We start from the raw sequence: 17,490 nt of genomic DNA, 5'->3' as shown, positions 1-17,490 counted from the left end.
GTCTCAGGGAATAAAACTGTGTCTGGACTTAAGGAGAGGGAGAGAGAGAGGGGAATGGCTGGTTGATGGAGCAGTCAGAACACACACATTTATTGATTAAGTTTGCCATCTTTTATGGGCATGGTTTGTGGCACCCCAAACGAAAGATCACTGATCACAGATCACCATAACAAATATAAGAATAATGAAAAAGTTTGAAATATTGCCAAACAGTTACCACAGTGTGACACAGAGGCGTGAAATGAGCAAATGCTGTTGGAAAAATAGTACTGACAGACTTCCCAATACAGGGTTGCCACAGACCTTCGATTTGTTTAAAAAAAAAAAAAAAAAATGCAGTATCTGTGAAGTGCAGTAAAGCAAAGTACAATAAAATGGGTATGCTGTAGCAGTAAAGATAATATCAAGTGGTTGACAGTATTCCAGGACTTTCTAATAATAATGCCTATAGCCTACAAAGAATACTTTTCTAAGCCACATGTCCTAGGATTTTCAAGTTATGCCCCCAAAAGCATTTATGAAATTTTAGGTAGAAGTAAAAATGTCTAACAGTATTTGGCAGTGTAATTCTTATCTAGATCCTCTGAGAAGTACACAGAACCATAATTGAATTCATGGATTTTTTTGAACCCAAATATCTAGGTTTTGTCTATATGAGACATCCCTTTTGTACTTTGTCACCATCATACACAAGCACTTTGCTGAAATAAATAGAGAAAAAATAGGATAAGTAACTAATAGATACATGGCAAACCTATGTAGTGTAAATCCATTGTAGAAATGCCTGTTCTCCCTCTCTGTTCTCATATCCAGAAATGAAAGAACTGGTCTATCCAAACACAAATTTTAGGCTAATGAGAATTGGAAATGACTATGATTCTCAAACTTGGCCACATGGCCACCAACTAAAAATAACCTAGAGAAATCCTGTACCTGCCCTGGTTATCTCCTCTGCCCCAAAATGAGCAATCACCTTATACTTACCTTTCATGAATGATAGAATTGTTTAGTGCTTGTTTTCACTTTGAACAAAAACTTGAGCTTCACAAAGCTCAAGTTTGATTGTATCTTGTTTTAAATAATATGTACTTTTTAATCTATAAAAGTAGTGTTTCTTGGTTATCCCTGTTGTATTAATCTGTAATTAGTAAACATCCAAAATGTTCTAGGTACTAAATTATGTCCTTCCCCTATAATATATACGTTTGCTTATGATTATATGTTGTTTCTAATGTGCTTGGCTATTTCTCTCACTTGCTTTCTGCCTAACTGTAGAGTAACCAAATAAGGCAAATGGAAGAAGTAAAAATCTCAAAGAAGAGTAAAGTAGGAATTCTTCCATTTGTTGCTGAATTTGAAGAATTTGCTGGACTCGCAGAATCGATCTTTAAAAATGCTGAACGTCGTGGAGATCTAGATAAAGCATATACTAAACTTATCAGAGGAGTATTTGTTAATGGTAAGCTTTGTTATGTACTAAAGAATTTTTTGGTTGGTTGTTTTCACTATTTATGGTCATTTAAGTTATTTTCCATATTCTATAGTCTTATTTAAGTTTTCTGAAAGTAGGTATTTCTTGAACTTTACTTTGAATTAACTATAGCTATGAATGTACTATTTCTAACTTGTGCTCATAATAATTCATTTCCTTGTTTATTCAGGAGGTGTAGTCTGCTGTAAGATTGATCAAACCGTAAAATTCATCACAGTGAACAGTTCTGTAAATAGAAGAAAATGGAGGGGGGACAGTTAATAAGAGTATAATAGACTAAGTACTTGGTTACTGATGAAGCCTGTAGTAATGTGCCTCTCCTTAGGGTATCAGCCTAAGAATGGTGATTTCTCCACTTATTCTCAGTATCCCTCTGCCTGAAAAATCATATTGTTCTTTATCAAGGGGTACACAATTTATCAAAATACTCTAGAAACAAATACAACTATTGCTCATTCTATATCACAGTAGAATCATTCTGGATCCTGGTCACTATCCATCACAGTCCCTGTGCTCTAGAAGGATTAGGCAGATGACTATAGTAGTTGGACCAACCAGACTCTCCGTCTCTGCCAGGGATCTGAATCTTGAAGAGAGTGACACTTGAGTGAAATGAAGGCCCTTGGAGTTAAAATATTCCAATGATCGGGGCGCCTGGGTGGCTCAGTTGTTTAAGTGACTGCCTTCAGCTCAGGTCATGATCCTGGAGTCCCTGTATCGAGTCCCGCATCGGGCTCCCTGCTCGGCAGGGAGCGTGCTTCTCCCTCTGGCCCTCCCCCCTCTCATGTGCTTTCTCTCTCTCTCATTCTCTCTCTCAAATGGGTTTTATGTACTGCTTATCTTTTCAGCAGTACATAAAACCCATTCATATTCATCAGGAACCACTTCTATTTTAGTTCATATGGGATTATCACTATGCAAAATTGGAATTCCTTTTTTAATCACAAAAAAAACAACCTTTTTAAAAAATCTAAAAATGGAATTTTACATTTGCATTTTAGCAAGAATCTTCGGGAGATGATAGGCAGTATAACATGAAGCAAATCAATTTACCTCTTTAGGCCTCAGTTTTCATATCTGTCACATAAGGTAGGGTAATGCTAAACTACTGTCTTCCTGTGGCAGATCCCACAATTAAGTTACAGAAACTGTATGATGTGCCATTTAACTTGAAATAAATGATCTGATTGCATATATTCAGGAACTTTAAAAGCTGAAACAATTGACAGGAAGTGGAATCATCTTACCAATTACATATGACATTTTCGGTGGAAGCATGTCTAGGGGAAAGATAGATAAATTACATGATTGAATGTTTGTATGGTAGATATTTCTTTTTTTTTTTTATTTTTAAAGATTTTATTTATTTATTTGAGAATGAGAGAGAGCACATGAGAGGGGGGAGGGTCAGAGGGAGAAGCAGACTCCCTGCCAAGCAGGGAGCCCGATGCGGGACTCGATCGAGGGACTCCAGGATCATGACCTGAGCCAAAGGCAGTCACTTAACCAACTGAGCCACCCAGGCACCCCTGGTAGATATTTCTTTTAAAATTCAAAGTAACTTTGGGGCGCCTAGGTGGCTCAGTTGATTAAGCATCCAACACTTGGTCTCAGCTCAGCTCAGGTCTTCATCTCAGGGTCATGAGTTCAAACCCCAGGTTGGGCTCCACTCTGGGTATGGAGCCTAGTTAAAAAAAAAAAAAAATTTAAATTCAAAGTAGCTTTGCTTTGTCTGACTGTAAAGTAATATATGCTCATTATACACCCCCAAAAATCAAAAAACAGATTTTAAAAATCAAGAAAAAAACAAAAATAATTTGTAGTTTCATCAGGAAAGATAACATTTAATTTTTATCCATCCAAATTTTTCAGTATTTCTCCTTCATATATATGTGCATATTGTGTGTGTATGTGTGTGTGTATGTGTGTGTGTGTTCTTGAATGTAAAAGTTTTATCATACCTTACACTCTGTTTTGGAACATGCTACTCTATAAATTTTAATGCCTCTCCTTGTCAATTTATATTATAACTGTAATCATTTTTAATGATGGCATAGTATTCCATGTATCATTATTTATTAAATCTCCTATTAATAGGCATTTAGTTTGTTTCCAGTTTTTTGCACATATTTTTGTATTCTTGTCCAATAGTTTCCTTGGGGTAAATTACTGGAAATGGAATTACAAGGTCAAAAGGTTTACATATATCTCAAGGCCTTTGCCAAACTGCCTTAGAGAAAGGTTATACCAGTTTAGTGTTCTGAGCAGTTGGTGAAAGTTTTCATCACATCTCATTAATGCTGAATATCAGTCTTTTTTTTTTTTTTTTTTAAGAGAGAGAGAGTGAGAGCAGGAACACAAGCAGGGGGAGTGGGAGAGGGAGAAGCAGGCTTCCCTCCAAGCAGGGAGCCTGATGTGGAGCTCAATCCCAGGACCCTGGGATCATGACCTGAGCCGAAGGCAGATGTTTAATGACTGAGCCACCCAGGCGCCACTGAATATCAGTCTTTTTATTCTTTGTCAACTTAATAGACTTAAATTGATTTTATTTATGGTTTTTTTTTTTGTTTTTTTTTTACTATGCAAGAGCTTTGAAATTTCATGTCAGATTTATCCATCTCTCCCTTTATGATTTTTGGACCATCTGTAAAAAAGTCATGCTATCACAAAATTATTTTGTTTAAAGATTTTATTTATTTATTTATTTATTTATTTATTTGACACAGAGAGAGAGAGCACAAGCAGGGGGAGCTGGAGGCAGAGGGAGAAGCAGGCTCCCTGCTCAGCAGGGAGGACTTGATCTCAGGACCCTGGGATCATGACCTGAGCCAAAGGCAGATGCTTAACCAACTGAGTCACCAAGGCATCCCAAAATTATTTTTTTAATTAGTTTTATTTTCCTTAGTACTTGTGATTATATTTGTTTGCTTTTTACATTTTTAAGTACTTGAGCGATTTAGAATTTGTTTGGCTGAAAATGGGAAATAGGAATCCAGATTTATTAGTGTATTCAAAAGGACCAGGTGGTTGTCCTAACACATTCTGAATAATTCATCATTTCCCCCACTGATTTGAAAAGCCACCTTTATTATATACTACATTTCCATATATATATATATATGACTATTTTAGAGTGATTTTTTTATTAGGGCTAGGTGGATATGAAGACCCTTCAGAATATCTTAAGTCCAGAAACGTGCTTACTTCTTAAACTTACAAATGAAAAAAATCACATAAATATTTTTATAGCTAAATATGGTAATACTCATGTCAGGATGTTATTATGTTTTTTCTTTTTTTATTTTAGTGGAGAAAGTAGCAAATGAAAGCCAGAAGACCCCCAGGGATGTAGTTATGATGGAAAATTTTCACCATATTTTTGCAACACTTTCTCGTTTGAAAATCTCATGTCTAGAAACTGAAAAAAAAGAAGCCAAACAAAAATACACAGATCACCTTCAGTCTTATGTCATTTACTCTTTAGGGCAACCTCTTGAAAAACTAAATGTAAGTATATATTCATTCAGTAGTATTTTCCTGATTTTGAACCTCTATACATATATTTACATATGAAAAACATAAGACATTCATCCTAAGTTTGCTCATGTATTGATGCAAAGGTTAATGAAGGGGAGGGACCCAGTTATCAAAGGTTCCAGTGTACTAAGATACTGGTAGATGCTCTGTATGTTCTTATTTTAATTGCTGTAAACAATGATGTGGGCTGAGGTAGTGTCAACCCATTTTACAGATGAAGAAACTGAAAGTAAACTTGCTTGAAGTTACAGTAACTGGCAAGTAGCAAAGCTGGTTGATGAACCCTAGATTAGGCTTTTCCATTATACCACACTCTCTTATTTCATACCTCACAAATGGCTGATCTTTAACCTTAGTTCAGATGAAGATTTCAAAAACTTTATCAAGATAAAAGGAAAACCAAAAATTGTTTTTTTCATTGCCTTTTTCTTTCCCTTCCTTTCCTGAACTGAGTCATTCCCCACAGCATATTTGATCATTAAAATTAAGAAAGGATGGTTTTGGGGCACCTGGGTGGCTCAGTCGGTTGAGCCTCTGACTCTTGGTATCAGCTCAGGTCATGATCTCAGGGGTTGTGAGGTCAAGCCTCGCATCAGGCTCTGCACTCAGCAGGAGTCTGCTTGAGGATTCTCTCCCTCTGCCCCTCCCTCCGCTTGCATGCTGTCTAAATAAATAAATATATAAATATATTTTTTAAAAGATTTTATTTATCTATCTGCTGTCAACAACAAATACTTAAAATATATTTAATCAAGTACAGAACCAATTCCTTCTAAAACTTAAGAACAGATATTCCTTTAGGGTAAAAGGTCTGTCTTAGACCTAAATCCTATGTGATACTTAACTGCAACATCAGAGGCATTCCCTGTGAAATCAAATTTAAAGCAGAAACATTGCTACATCCTTTAATATTTAACATTGTTATGGAAGCTCTAGCCAATGCAATAAGACCTGAAACATAAATAAAAGATATAGAAAGAAGAGTTAACGGGGCATCTGGGTGGCTCAGTCAGTTAAGCATCTGACTCTTGATTTCAGCTCAAGTCATGAGCTCAGGGTAATGAGCTCAAGTGCCCGCATCAGGTTCTATGCTGAGAGTAGAGCCTACTTAAGATTCTCTCACCCTCCCCACCCTGCTCACATGCACTCTTTCCCTCTCTCTCTCTAAAGAAAAAGAGAGTCAAGATTATAATTACCTGTATATAATACATTGAAATTACTGATCCATGAAAATGTAGCAGGATTCAAAATAAATATATAAAAAAACAATTTATTTTCTGTGTGTCATAATCAATTAAAAGTTTATGTAGAAACAAAAATTTAAAAGCACCAGGAATAGACTTGTCAAAACAATTATTAGCAAAAACATAGTAATAATAATAATAATTTAATGAAGAACAAACAAATAGTAATTGCCAAGAAAATTTTAGAGAAAAATAATGAGAAGGGGATTGGCTTTTCAGTATTAGATCATATTGTATAGTGCTCAAATACAGGCATGCCAATCAATAAAACTACATATTTAAGAAACATATATTTCAAAGACAACCTGAGATGAATATTTATAACAATCCAGTAGTCAGTAATATAAAATATAAAATACCTTTTTAAAATCAATAAGAAAAGCAGTAGTATCCCAATGTATAAATGGGCAAGGGTTCTGAATATACTGTGAAACATATGAAAGCAGGCTAACTTCATTTATAGCCAAAGAATTGTGAAATAAAAAAACAAATCTTTTTCACTCATCAAAATGCAATGATTTCTTTAAGTTGTGATAATGCTGATGGTAATATGGTAAATAGCAGTCTCATGTACTGTTAACAGAAATAGAAATTGATTGAACTTTCCTGGGAAGCAATTTATGTGTATGAAGAATCTTCAGAATACTTACCATTATTCTCCTCAACTGAGGAATTGTAGTCATAGAAATTTGTGCTGAAAAGTAATCAGTAATGTGGGTAAATAGTTATGTATGAAAGATACTTGTGACAATTGTGTTTATAATAAATTTCTTTTAATCTGAGTAGATTTTATCAACTTAAAAAAAAAGTGAAAAATGTTAAATATCCAATACTGGAGGAATGAATGTATAAATTATAGTTCAGTCATTAGATGGAATATTATGCAGCCATTAAAATTTATACTTTGGAAAAAATATAAATATTACGTAGAAAATACAGCATGTGGGGCGCCTGGGTGGCTCAGTTGGTTAAGAGACTGCCTTCGGCACAGGTCATGATCCTGGAGTCCCAGGATCGAGTCCCGCATCAGGCTCCCTGCAGGGAGTCTGCTTCTCCCTCTGACCCTTCCCCCTCTCATGCTCTCTCGCTCTATCTCATTCTCTCTCTCAAATAAATAAATAAAATCTTTAAAAATAAATAGATAAATAAATAAAATACAGCATGCAATATTATAATCTCACTTATGTACTCACATCAAAAGACGAGAAGGAGGGGCGCCTGGCTTGCTCAGTCGGTGGAGCATATAACTCTTGATCTCAGGGTTGTGAGTTCAAGCCCCACTTTGGGTATAAAGACTACTTAAAAAATAGAATCTTTAAAAAAAAAAGAAGACTAGAAGGAAATCTAAAATGTTAACACAGTGAATAAATTTCACTGTTTTATAAGCAGGGTTTTTTAAATTTGATAATAAAAGCAGTGCTTAGCCATTATTAATTTTTTTTTACATTTTTATTTTTATTTTAGTTTCTTTTTTTTTTTCTTTTTGTAGTTTCAAGTTTTTATTTAAATTCCAGTTAACATACAGTGTAATATTAGTTTCAGGTATAGAATTTAGTGATGCATTACTTACATACAACACCCAGTGTTTATCACAGCAAATGCCCTCCTTAATACCCATCACCCCTTGAGCCCATCCCCCCACGCACCTCCCTTCTAGCAACCCTCAGTATGTTCTTTGTAATTAAGAGTCTCTTATGGTAGGACACCTGCACAGCTCAGTCGGTTAGGCATCTGCTTTTGGCTCAGGTCATGATCCTGGGACCCTGGGATCAAGCCCCACATTGTACCCCCTGCTCAGTGGGGAGCCTGCTTCTCGCTCTCCCTCTGCCTGCTATTCCCCCTGCTTGTGTGCTCTCTCTCTCGCTCTCTGTCAAATAAATAAAATCTTTAAAGAAAATAGTCTCTTATGGTTTGCCTCTCTTTTCGCCCCCTCTGTTCATTTCTTAAATTCCACAGGAGTGAACTTATATGGTATTTGTCTTTCTCTGACTTATTTCGCTTAGCATAATACTCTCTAGCTTCATCCACACTCTTGCAATGGCAAGATTTCTTTTTTTGATGACTGCATAATTGTATATGTATTCCACATCTTTTTTCATTTCCTTGAAGCATTTCTTTGAAGGCGTTGAAGCTCGAGTAGCACAGGGTATAAGAGAGGAGGAAGTAAGCTATCAACTTGCATTTAACAAACAAGAACTTCGTAAAGTCATTAAAGAGTATCCTGGAAAGGAAGTGAAAAAAGGTCTAGATAACCTCTACAAGAAGGTTGATAAACATTTATGTGAAGAGGAAAACTTACTTCAGGTATGCTTCGTTCTGTTAACCATCCTAGATTGCACATCTTAAAATGTTTTGCTTTTCTCCAAACGAGTCCTCTAGAAAGGCTACAGATTTTCTAATTTTAGTGCAGGAGGAAATTTCCATAAAGTGCCATAAAGTACAGACCAGACTAATGAGTTGTGAGGAAGAAAGGAATAATATTTATAATATGTTTATATGGCTATTCCTATTTATTTTATATTTCTACTGTATTGTTTTGAGGCATTAGTTGTTTTTCTTTTGTTTGGGGGTGGGGCAGAGTTTTTTTAGGCTTTTTGTTTGTTTTTTAGATTTGAGGGGAGTAACTAAATGGAATAGAGTATAGTACAGTGGAGTAATTCTGAGCATGGGAGCCAGAGTTAGAAATGGGTTCATAATCTGGCTCAAGATTAAGCTGCATGACTTTGGGCAAGTCACTTAACCTCTCTGAGCCTCAGCTTTCTTATTTGAAAAGTGGAAATAATACCTCTGTCATAGAGTGGACACTACTATTATTGTCATTGCCATTTTATAGGTAAGAAAATCAGAGCTTAGAGAGGTGGAGGAACATGACCAAGATCCCACAGTGAATGGATGGTAGAGCCAGATTTAAACCCCAAATTGGGCCATTTTTCTTTATGAACCATACTGAAAGGCCCAGAGATGAGGGAGAATAATTGACTTCAACATCATCAAAGCCTTTATTGCACTTGTGTTTGCCTCTGAAAGTCAGATAGTTACAGATAAAGTGAGAGGAGTCGCAGGTGGAAGAAACACCATGAGCTAAAAGATGTAAAGCAAAAAGTGTAATACTGTTTAGTACGTAGACTTAAGGTGACAGGAATTTAGGATTTATGAGATTGAGGGTTTACAAGGAAAAATCCTGGAAGAATACATTCCCTTATCTGTTGGGTAGTGATGACGGTCATAGCACCCACCCTCACCAGGTAGTCATGAGACTTAAATAGAATAATACGTATGTAAAGTACTTTGTACTGTGCTGAGATAGAGTAAGCATCAATAAATGTCACCTGTTAGTATTAGCTAATATGTCAGTGTATATATCAGATTCTGCCTTGATAGTTATCTACATAGTAGTTTCCACTGCTAAATCATAAATCACTGGATTATATATAATCTATCTCATTTTAGTATCCCTTATGGCATCAAGCAATGTTTTGTATCATCAATTTTAGATAAATGTTTAAACTTTCATCTGGAATGAAATTTAAGCAGTAAGTGTTGCATTTCATCTAATTACTAGTCTTAGTTCCATGTATAATTGTGCATGTACACATCTCTATTGGATATTGTAGTAGCTATAATAATAGCTAAAATGTAATGAGTGCATACCGTGTCAAACACTGTTCTAAGCACTTTATATACATGCACTCATTTAATCCTCACAAGAAACTTATGAGGAAGGTATTATTGTTACTACCCTGGTTTACAGATGAGGAACTTGAGGCCTAGAGCAGTGATGTAACATACTCAAGGTCACATATCTTGTAAGTAGAAGGAGCAAAGATGCATGTTCTTAACCATTACACTCTGCTAAAATCTTAGAATTTATCTTGACATTATTTCTACGTACTTGATTATATATTTCCTTTCATAATTTAATGACTTGTATCTTCATTTTTATAATAGGTGGTGTGGCACTCTATGCAAGATGAATTTATACGCCAATACAAGCACTTTGAAGGTTTGATAGCTCGCTGTTATCCTGGGTCTGGTGTTACAATGGAATTCACTATTCAGGACATTCTAGATTATTGTTCCAGCATTGCACAGTCCCACTAAAAAAGAAGAGATAAATGAAAGAAGTGTCTACTATTTTATTTATATATATATGGGAAAAGAAAAAGATTTAGGTGCTAGGGAGCCCCTGTTGCTTTACGTCAACAGACTGGGTAGGAGGAATGGTTATATACAACTTGCCTTATCTGTGTGATTAATAACACGAGACCTACCTGTTGCAGGTGGTCACTTGGCCCTGTGTGCTAACAGAGGCATGTGAAAGGAAGAACAGCAAATTAAGTGTCCCAGAAAGTGACAAAACCATACTTTTGACAAGTTTATTTAATCCATTGTGGTAGAAAAGGTACAACTCCAATAAATGTATCATTAAATGTTTAAAAATTAAAAAAAACTTCTGAAGAAAAGATAAATGAAAAAAGCACTCTGAGTACACCAGACATTATTCAAAATTATCAAGTAACTGTTTTGAGAACCCAGACTTAGAACTTTATGTATTATTAAATGTCAGATAAATGGGTAATACCATACTACAAATATTCAAGAGCAAAAGTACCAATTTATGTAGCAGTTTTATTTGCCCAATAGGTTGTGTACTAACTTAAAACATTTGTCTCATCACAAAATGCCTTTAGCATTTTTCTGTGACTGAACAGAAAGTTTTCTTTTATTGCCTACTTTCTTGTATTTGTCAGTGGTTGTCCTGTGTGTAAGGCATCAGGAGTTCTTCATTTTTCACTAACTCACTATTGCCTACAAATCATGGAACTACTAAAATAATTGTACAGAATTTTTTTCCCCTCTGTCTAACTAATGTGTATATGGATAAGGGATCTTGTGATGTTCAGTTGTAAACTTAGATTCTGAGAATTATGTGACTGTGTGGCAGTGAATCTGAAATAAAGAAATTTTCAAAAAAATTTTTTTCGGAAAAGTTAAAATTTGATATTCTTAGATCTGTTCTATGCTATTTTTTTATAAAAGCAAATTCTTACAAAATCAGTATACAAAAATTAATTACATGTTCATTTACCACAAAACACTTAAAAGTGTAATAAGAAAAATAATAATAGCATCAAAAATATTTAGTATTTAGGACTAAATCTCACAGAACACTGTACTATGGACTGAATTGTGCCTTCTCAAAATTCATACGTGGAACCCCTAACCCCCCCCAACAGTGTGACTGTATTAGAGAGAAGGCCTTTAAGGGGGTGATTAAGGTTAAGTGAGGTGATAAGGATAGAGCTGTGATCCAACAGAACTGGTGCTCTTCTAAGAAGACACCAGAGCTCTTTGTCTGCCATGTGAGGACACAGCAAAAAGGCAGCCATTTGCAGACCAGAAAGAGAGCTCACTAGAATCCAACCATGTGGCACCCTGATCTTGGACTTCCAGCCTCCAAAACTGAGAAAATAAATTTCTGTTAGCTAGCCCACTCAATCTATGATATTTTATTATGGCAGCCTGAGCTAAAAATACAAGATGTATAAGACCTTTAGGAAGAAAATTATAAAACTATTGAAAGATAATAAAGAAGGCCTAAATAAGTGGAGGACTATTTCATGCGCCCAGATAAGAACACGTAACAGTAGAAATGACAGTTATTCTCAGATTTAAAGATTCAGTACAGATTTCCAATTTCCAGTCCTATCCATAAGAAACTTAAGTCACCTCTCCATTCTAACAAGTGAAAAGCTGAACAAACTGAAAAATCAACTCTTCTTAGATCTGTAAGAGCAGTGAGGTCACAGGGCAAACGACTGCCACAATCAGAGAGACCCAACAGGAGAATACAGATTATCATGACTTACTGGACCAGAAACCCCCAAGCTGAAACATCCTCAGGAACCAGTGTCCAGGTAGGGAAAACTGAACTGTAATTGACAAATTGACAAATGGCTTGAGGCTGAGTGTGGGTTAAGTCTGAGAAATAACTCCTAGTCATTGGGAGTCCCTCAAATATTTGTGAGTTTTACCTCCTGTAGTTCTACCAGTGAATGTCAGAGAAAAATCCCCTTGTGCTTCTGGCAGGGGGATGAAGAAAGGATCCATTTGGAAATACGGCAGAGTATTCTGCTCCTGACAAATTGTGTTCTCAGGAGAAACATTTAACCAGAGCTTAAGTGACCTAGGAGAAGGGAAGTACCCAGCTCCAGCTGGCTCTAGCCTTACACATGGAGGAAGAGAAATACCCAACTTCAGTCCATTCTATGTCATCTTTTCCCACATAAAGGGGGGGAGGAGGACTGAAAAACACAGGTAAAGTTGTGCCTGGAGGTACAGGCTCAGTAAAAGACCTATTCATAGGACTATATAACATTTCCTCTCCCCCAACACCCCACCCCCACATTACTAATGGCCTATTTACAGCAGTTCCTTTTACCTAGCACATCACATCTGGCTATCAAGGAAAAAAATTACAAGACATATTAAAAGCAAAAAAACAGAATTTAAAGGGACAAGCATCAGAACAAGACTCAGATATGACAGGGTTTGGGGAATTATCAGAGCAGCAGTTTAAAATAACTATAATTAATATGGTCAGTGCTCTCATGGATAAAGTAGAACACATGCAAGAACAGATGGGCAACGTAAGCAGAGACAGAAATTCTTTAAAGAAAACCCAAAGGAAATCATAGTGATCAAAACACTGTAACAGAAATGAAGAATGCCCTTGATGAGCTGCTTAGTAGATGGGACACAGCCAAGGGAGGAATCTCTGAGCTCGAGGATATCTCAAAAGAAAACTCCAAAACCAAAAAGTAAAGAGAACAAAGACTAGAAGGGGAAAAAAACAAAAAACAACAGAATATCTAAGGCCTGGGACAACTACAAAAGGTATAACATGCATGTAATGGGAATACCAGAAGGAGAAGAGAGAAAGGAACAGAAGAAATATTTGAAAAAAATAATGATTGAGAAATTCCCTGAGTTTGTGTCCAACACCAAACCACAGATCCAGGAAGCTGTTCCAAAAAACAAGCAGAATGAATGCCCAAAAAACCACACCTACATGTATCATTTTCAAGCCTCAGAAAATGAAAGGTTAAAAAAAAAATCCTGAAAGAAGCCAGAGTAAAAAAAAGTCTTCACTTCTAGAAGAACAAGGATAAGAATTACATTCAACTTCTCAGAAACCAGTCAAGCAAGAAGAGAGTGGAGTGAAATATTTAAATTATTGAGAGGGAAAAAAACCCACCCACCTAGAATGCTATACCCTGTGAAATTATCCTTCAAAAGTGAGGACAGATAAAGAGTTTCTCAGATGAGCAAAAATTGAGGGAATTTGTTGCCAGTAGACTTGCCTTAAAGCAAATATTAAAAGAACTTATTGGGGTGCCTGGGTGGCTCAGTCAGATAAGCATCCAACTCTTGATTTCGGCTCAGGTCATGATCTCGGGGTCATGAGATTTGAGCCCCAAGTTGGGCTCTGCACTCAGCAGGGCGTCTGCTTGAGATTCTCTCCCTCTGCCCCTCCCCCCCCACTCATGTGCTCACTCTCTGTCACTCTCTCTCAGATAAATAAATCTTAAAAAAAAAAAAAAAACTTTGAAGAGAGGGAAAAATAAAATGAGATGAAACCAGAGAGGGAGACAAACCATAAGAAACTCTTAATCATAGGAAACAAACTGAAGGTTGCTGGATGGGAGAGAGGTGGGAGGATGGGGTAATTGGGTGATGAACATGAAGGAGAGTACATGATATAATGAGTACTGGGTATTACATAAGACTGATGAATCACAGACCTCTACCTCTGAAACCAACAATACATTATATGTTAATTAATTGAATTTAAGGAAAAAAAAGAAAAAACTTTTTTAGAAGGAAAATGATAGTGAAAATGAGTGAATTTTAGCTACACACAACATTGTAGATAAGTACCAGGAAAATAATGTCGGATGAAAAAAAATCACAGAAGAATGCATACAATATGATTATATTAATATAAAATTCAAAAACCTTCAAATTTAAACACTATGTTGTTTAGAGTCACAAATATGGTAAAACTAAAGAAAAGCAAGGGAATGATGGCAAAATTCTGGAGAGGTGATTAAGGGGCAGGAAGGGAAGGGTTGGTATCTCTTAGGTACACATAGGATTTTTTTTTAAAGATTTTATTTATTTATTTGAGAGAGAGCAGGGGGAGCAGCAGGGCAGAGGGAGAAGCAGGCTCCCCGCTGAGGAGGGAGTCCGATGTGGCACTCAATCCCAGGACCCCAAGATCATGACCTGAGCCGAAGGCAGACGCTTAACCGACTGAACCACCCAGGCACCCCCAGATACACATATGATTTTATTTTTTTAATTTATTTTTTTAAATTTTATTATGTTATGTTAGTCACCATACAATACACCATTAGTTTTTGATGTAGTGATCCACGATCCATTGTTTTACACATATGATTTTAAAGGCATATTATAATATTCTTAAACTGGGCAGTGGGCACATGGATTTTATTATATCATGATTCTTTATCCCTTACATATACCTTATAAATCTTATTTTATATCAGTTCAACATTTAACTTAAAAACACTAAATCAGGGGCACCTGGGTGGCTCAGTTGGTTAAGCAACTGCCTTCGGGTCAGGTCATGATCCCAGGGTCCTGGGATCGAGCCCCGCATTGGGCTCCCTGCTCAGCAGGAAGCCTGCTTCTCCCTCTCCCTCTGCCTGCCGCTCCTCCTGCTTCTGCGCTCTCTCTGTCAAATAAATAAATAAATCTTTAAAAAAAAAAAAAAACACTAAATCAGATTTGTATGTGTGCATCTTTATTGATATACAATAAAACCTGAACATTTAGAGGTAACAATCTGGGACCAAAAGAAATTCATTGACTTAATCAAGGTCCAAGCCAAGTATTAACAGAGCTGATACTCCACATGACACTGAACTCCCTCTCCAAGTGCTGGCCTTTCTTTTTCTCTAGGCTAACAGGAATGATACAAATACACATCACATCCAAGGACCAAACACTATCTAGTATCTCCACTAACAGGCAAAAGCAATGGATGACTCTCACCAGCCACAGTTTTCTGGACCCTTAGATCTATACTGCTGTTTGCTAGAAGGGAACACTGAACTTCTAAACAAAATGCTGAAAATGATAATTTAAATAAAGAATAACTGTAGATTAAAAAGTACTGAGAAAGTAAAAATAGCTTTACTGGGTTGAATATGTAATAGACTGATGTCAAAGGAGTAAGATTATGAATCCTCATAGTTCATGTGCTTTGGGATCCTCTGCATCTGTGCTTTTCAAACTTTAATGTACATACAAAACAAATGGGGATCTTGTGAAATGCAGATTCTGATTCAAAAGGCTTTGTGTGGTCCAAGATTCTGCATTTCTTTTTTTTCCTTCAAATTTTATTTAAATTCTAGTTAGTTAACATATAGTGTAATCCTGGTTTCAGGAGTAGAATTTAGTGATTCATCGCTAACACCCACTGCTCATCACAACAAGATTCTGCATTTCTGACAAGATCCCAAGTAACATCAACACTGATGCTCTAAAGGCCACAGTTTGAACTACTAAGCTTTACGATGTAGAGTTATATCATGGCTACCTCTGAACAAATCAGGATTACTTGTGCTTTTCTTCCAGGGGAGACAGCTGACCATAAATGCCATGGTTTTAAGAGTTCTGTTTGTTAAATTTAGTGGCACTGTGCCATAATGTTCACTCACCTAAATTTCTAGGTGAGTACAGTACTGAGTGCATTTAGGACTAATTCGTGTTTTCAAGAGGATGGAGGAGCAGTCAAAAGGCAGTGGGGTAGACAGAGGGGAGAGAAATATGAAAAAGGTGGGGAAGGCACATACTAAGAGGCAATGGAGAATACAGCAAGCAAGACAAAGTAACCATCCATCTATAAGCAAATTGCTTGTCCAACAATCTTAAGAAAGAAGCTTCTCTGAGATCAACATTTCAATTAATTTCACTTGTCTATACAAGATGATGGGTCTTTGGAGAAGTTAAGTATTTGCCTAGTTGGCTAGAAGAAAGTTAGTGGAGAAGCAATTAAGAAATTGAAGGGATGTGCCCTAATCTGAATTTTATACTTGTCTCCATTTAATTCTGAACAGCCTTTCATGATCTTCTTTAATTTAAATTACATTGCCCTATAATTCTCTGAGAAGAGCCTATTCTCTTCATGGCACTTATTGTAATTTGAAATATATTTGTCTTTTTATTTCTTGGTATCTTGTCTCCCCTACTTAGACTGCAAGCTTTATGACTCGGATCAAGACCGTTTTGTTTACGAGTATCCGTCTACCACATGTAAGTACTTAAGAAATATTGAGTTTAAAAAGTGAAAAGTGAATAGGTAAAGCCTGAATTGTTAATTCACAGAGGGAGGAAACCGTCACTCCTATTTCTTTACTATTCTCTTCAATATAGACAGCACAACCAATCTTCTGAAATACAAGTTCCATTAGGGCAGAGTCTCTACCTACTTGGTTCACTGATTGAGCTCAATGCCTGATTGGCTGCCTCGCCTTAAGTGCTCACTAACTAGATGTTGAAGACTAATACTCATTCTAGGTACTGAGTGAAGGAATTATTATAAGGAAACTGACCCGCAAGATAAAGAAAAATTGTGCTCTGCTCACCATTAACTTTATACACATAGGGTCTTGCAAATATAATAGTATAAATTCAACACATGCTTGATGAATTGAATTCATGGAGGACCTGTTAAAAAAACTGAACCAAGTAAATTTGGAGATCTATTTAGCTTTATTAAATGATTCATGAATCATGGGCACCTGGGTGGCTCAGTCGTTAAGCGTCTGCCTTCAGCTCAGGTCATGATTCCAGGGTCCTGGGATCGAGCTCTGCATTGGGCTCCCTACTCAGCGGGAAGGCTGCTTCTCCCTCTCCCACTCCCCCTGCTTGTGTTCCCTCTCTCACTGTGTCTCTGTCAAATTAATAAATAAAATCTTTAAAAAAATAAAAAATAAATAAATGATTCATGAATCAGGCAGCATCCTATCTAGCAAGTGGCGGGGGCGGGGGGGGGGGGGGGGGGGGCATCCCAAAGGGGGACAGAAAGGGAAGGGGTTTTAAGGGGTGGAAAAGAAGGGGAGGGACAGGGGGGGGGGGGGTGGGGGGGGGTGGGGAAGGATTATTTCATGTGAGGTCACTTTCATT

At 36.6% G+C, this 17,490-nt stretch overlaps 1 protein-coding gene across 2 annotated transcripts in view; it reads left to right on the top strand.

The window, feature by feature from the left end:
* EXOC1 (exocyst complex component 1) overlaps window positions 1–11,270 on the top strand; it is a 68,204-nt gene extending 56,934 nt beyond the window's left edge. Inside the window, exons 16-19 of one of the 2 annotated variants that reach the window (XM_035004938.1) lie at window positions 1,276–1,459; window positions 4,800–4,999; window positions 8,383–8,577; window positions 10,222–11,270. In XM_035004938.1, the coding sequence (XP_034860829.1) occupies window positions 1,276–1,459; window positions 4,800–4,999; window positions 8,383–8,577; window positions 10,222–10,374 (732 nt within the window). In that variant the 3' untranslated portion in view covers window positions 10,375–11,270. The remainder of the gene's footprint in view (window positions 1–1,275; window positions 1,460–4,799; window positions 5,000–8,382; window positions 8,578–10,221) is intronic. The other variant, XM_035004939.1, reaches the window with a different exon arrangement.
* Window positions 11,271–17,490: the final 6,220 nt, after the last annotated feature.

Source organism: Mirounga leonina, unplaced genomic scaffold, assembly GCF_011800145.1.
Source record: "Mirounga leonina isolate KUSES-001 unplaced genomic scaffold, KU_Mleo_1.0 Mir_129, whole genome shotgun sequence".
Taxonomy (NCBI): domain Eukaryota; kingdom Metazoa; phylum Chordata; class Mammalia; order Carnivora; family Phocidae; genus Mirounga; species Mirounga leonina.
Note: the sequence above shows the minus strand (reverse complement) of the source record. Positions and strands in the feature narration are given on the sequence as shown.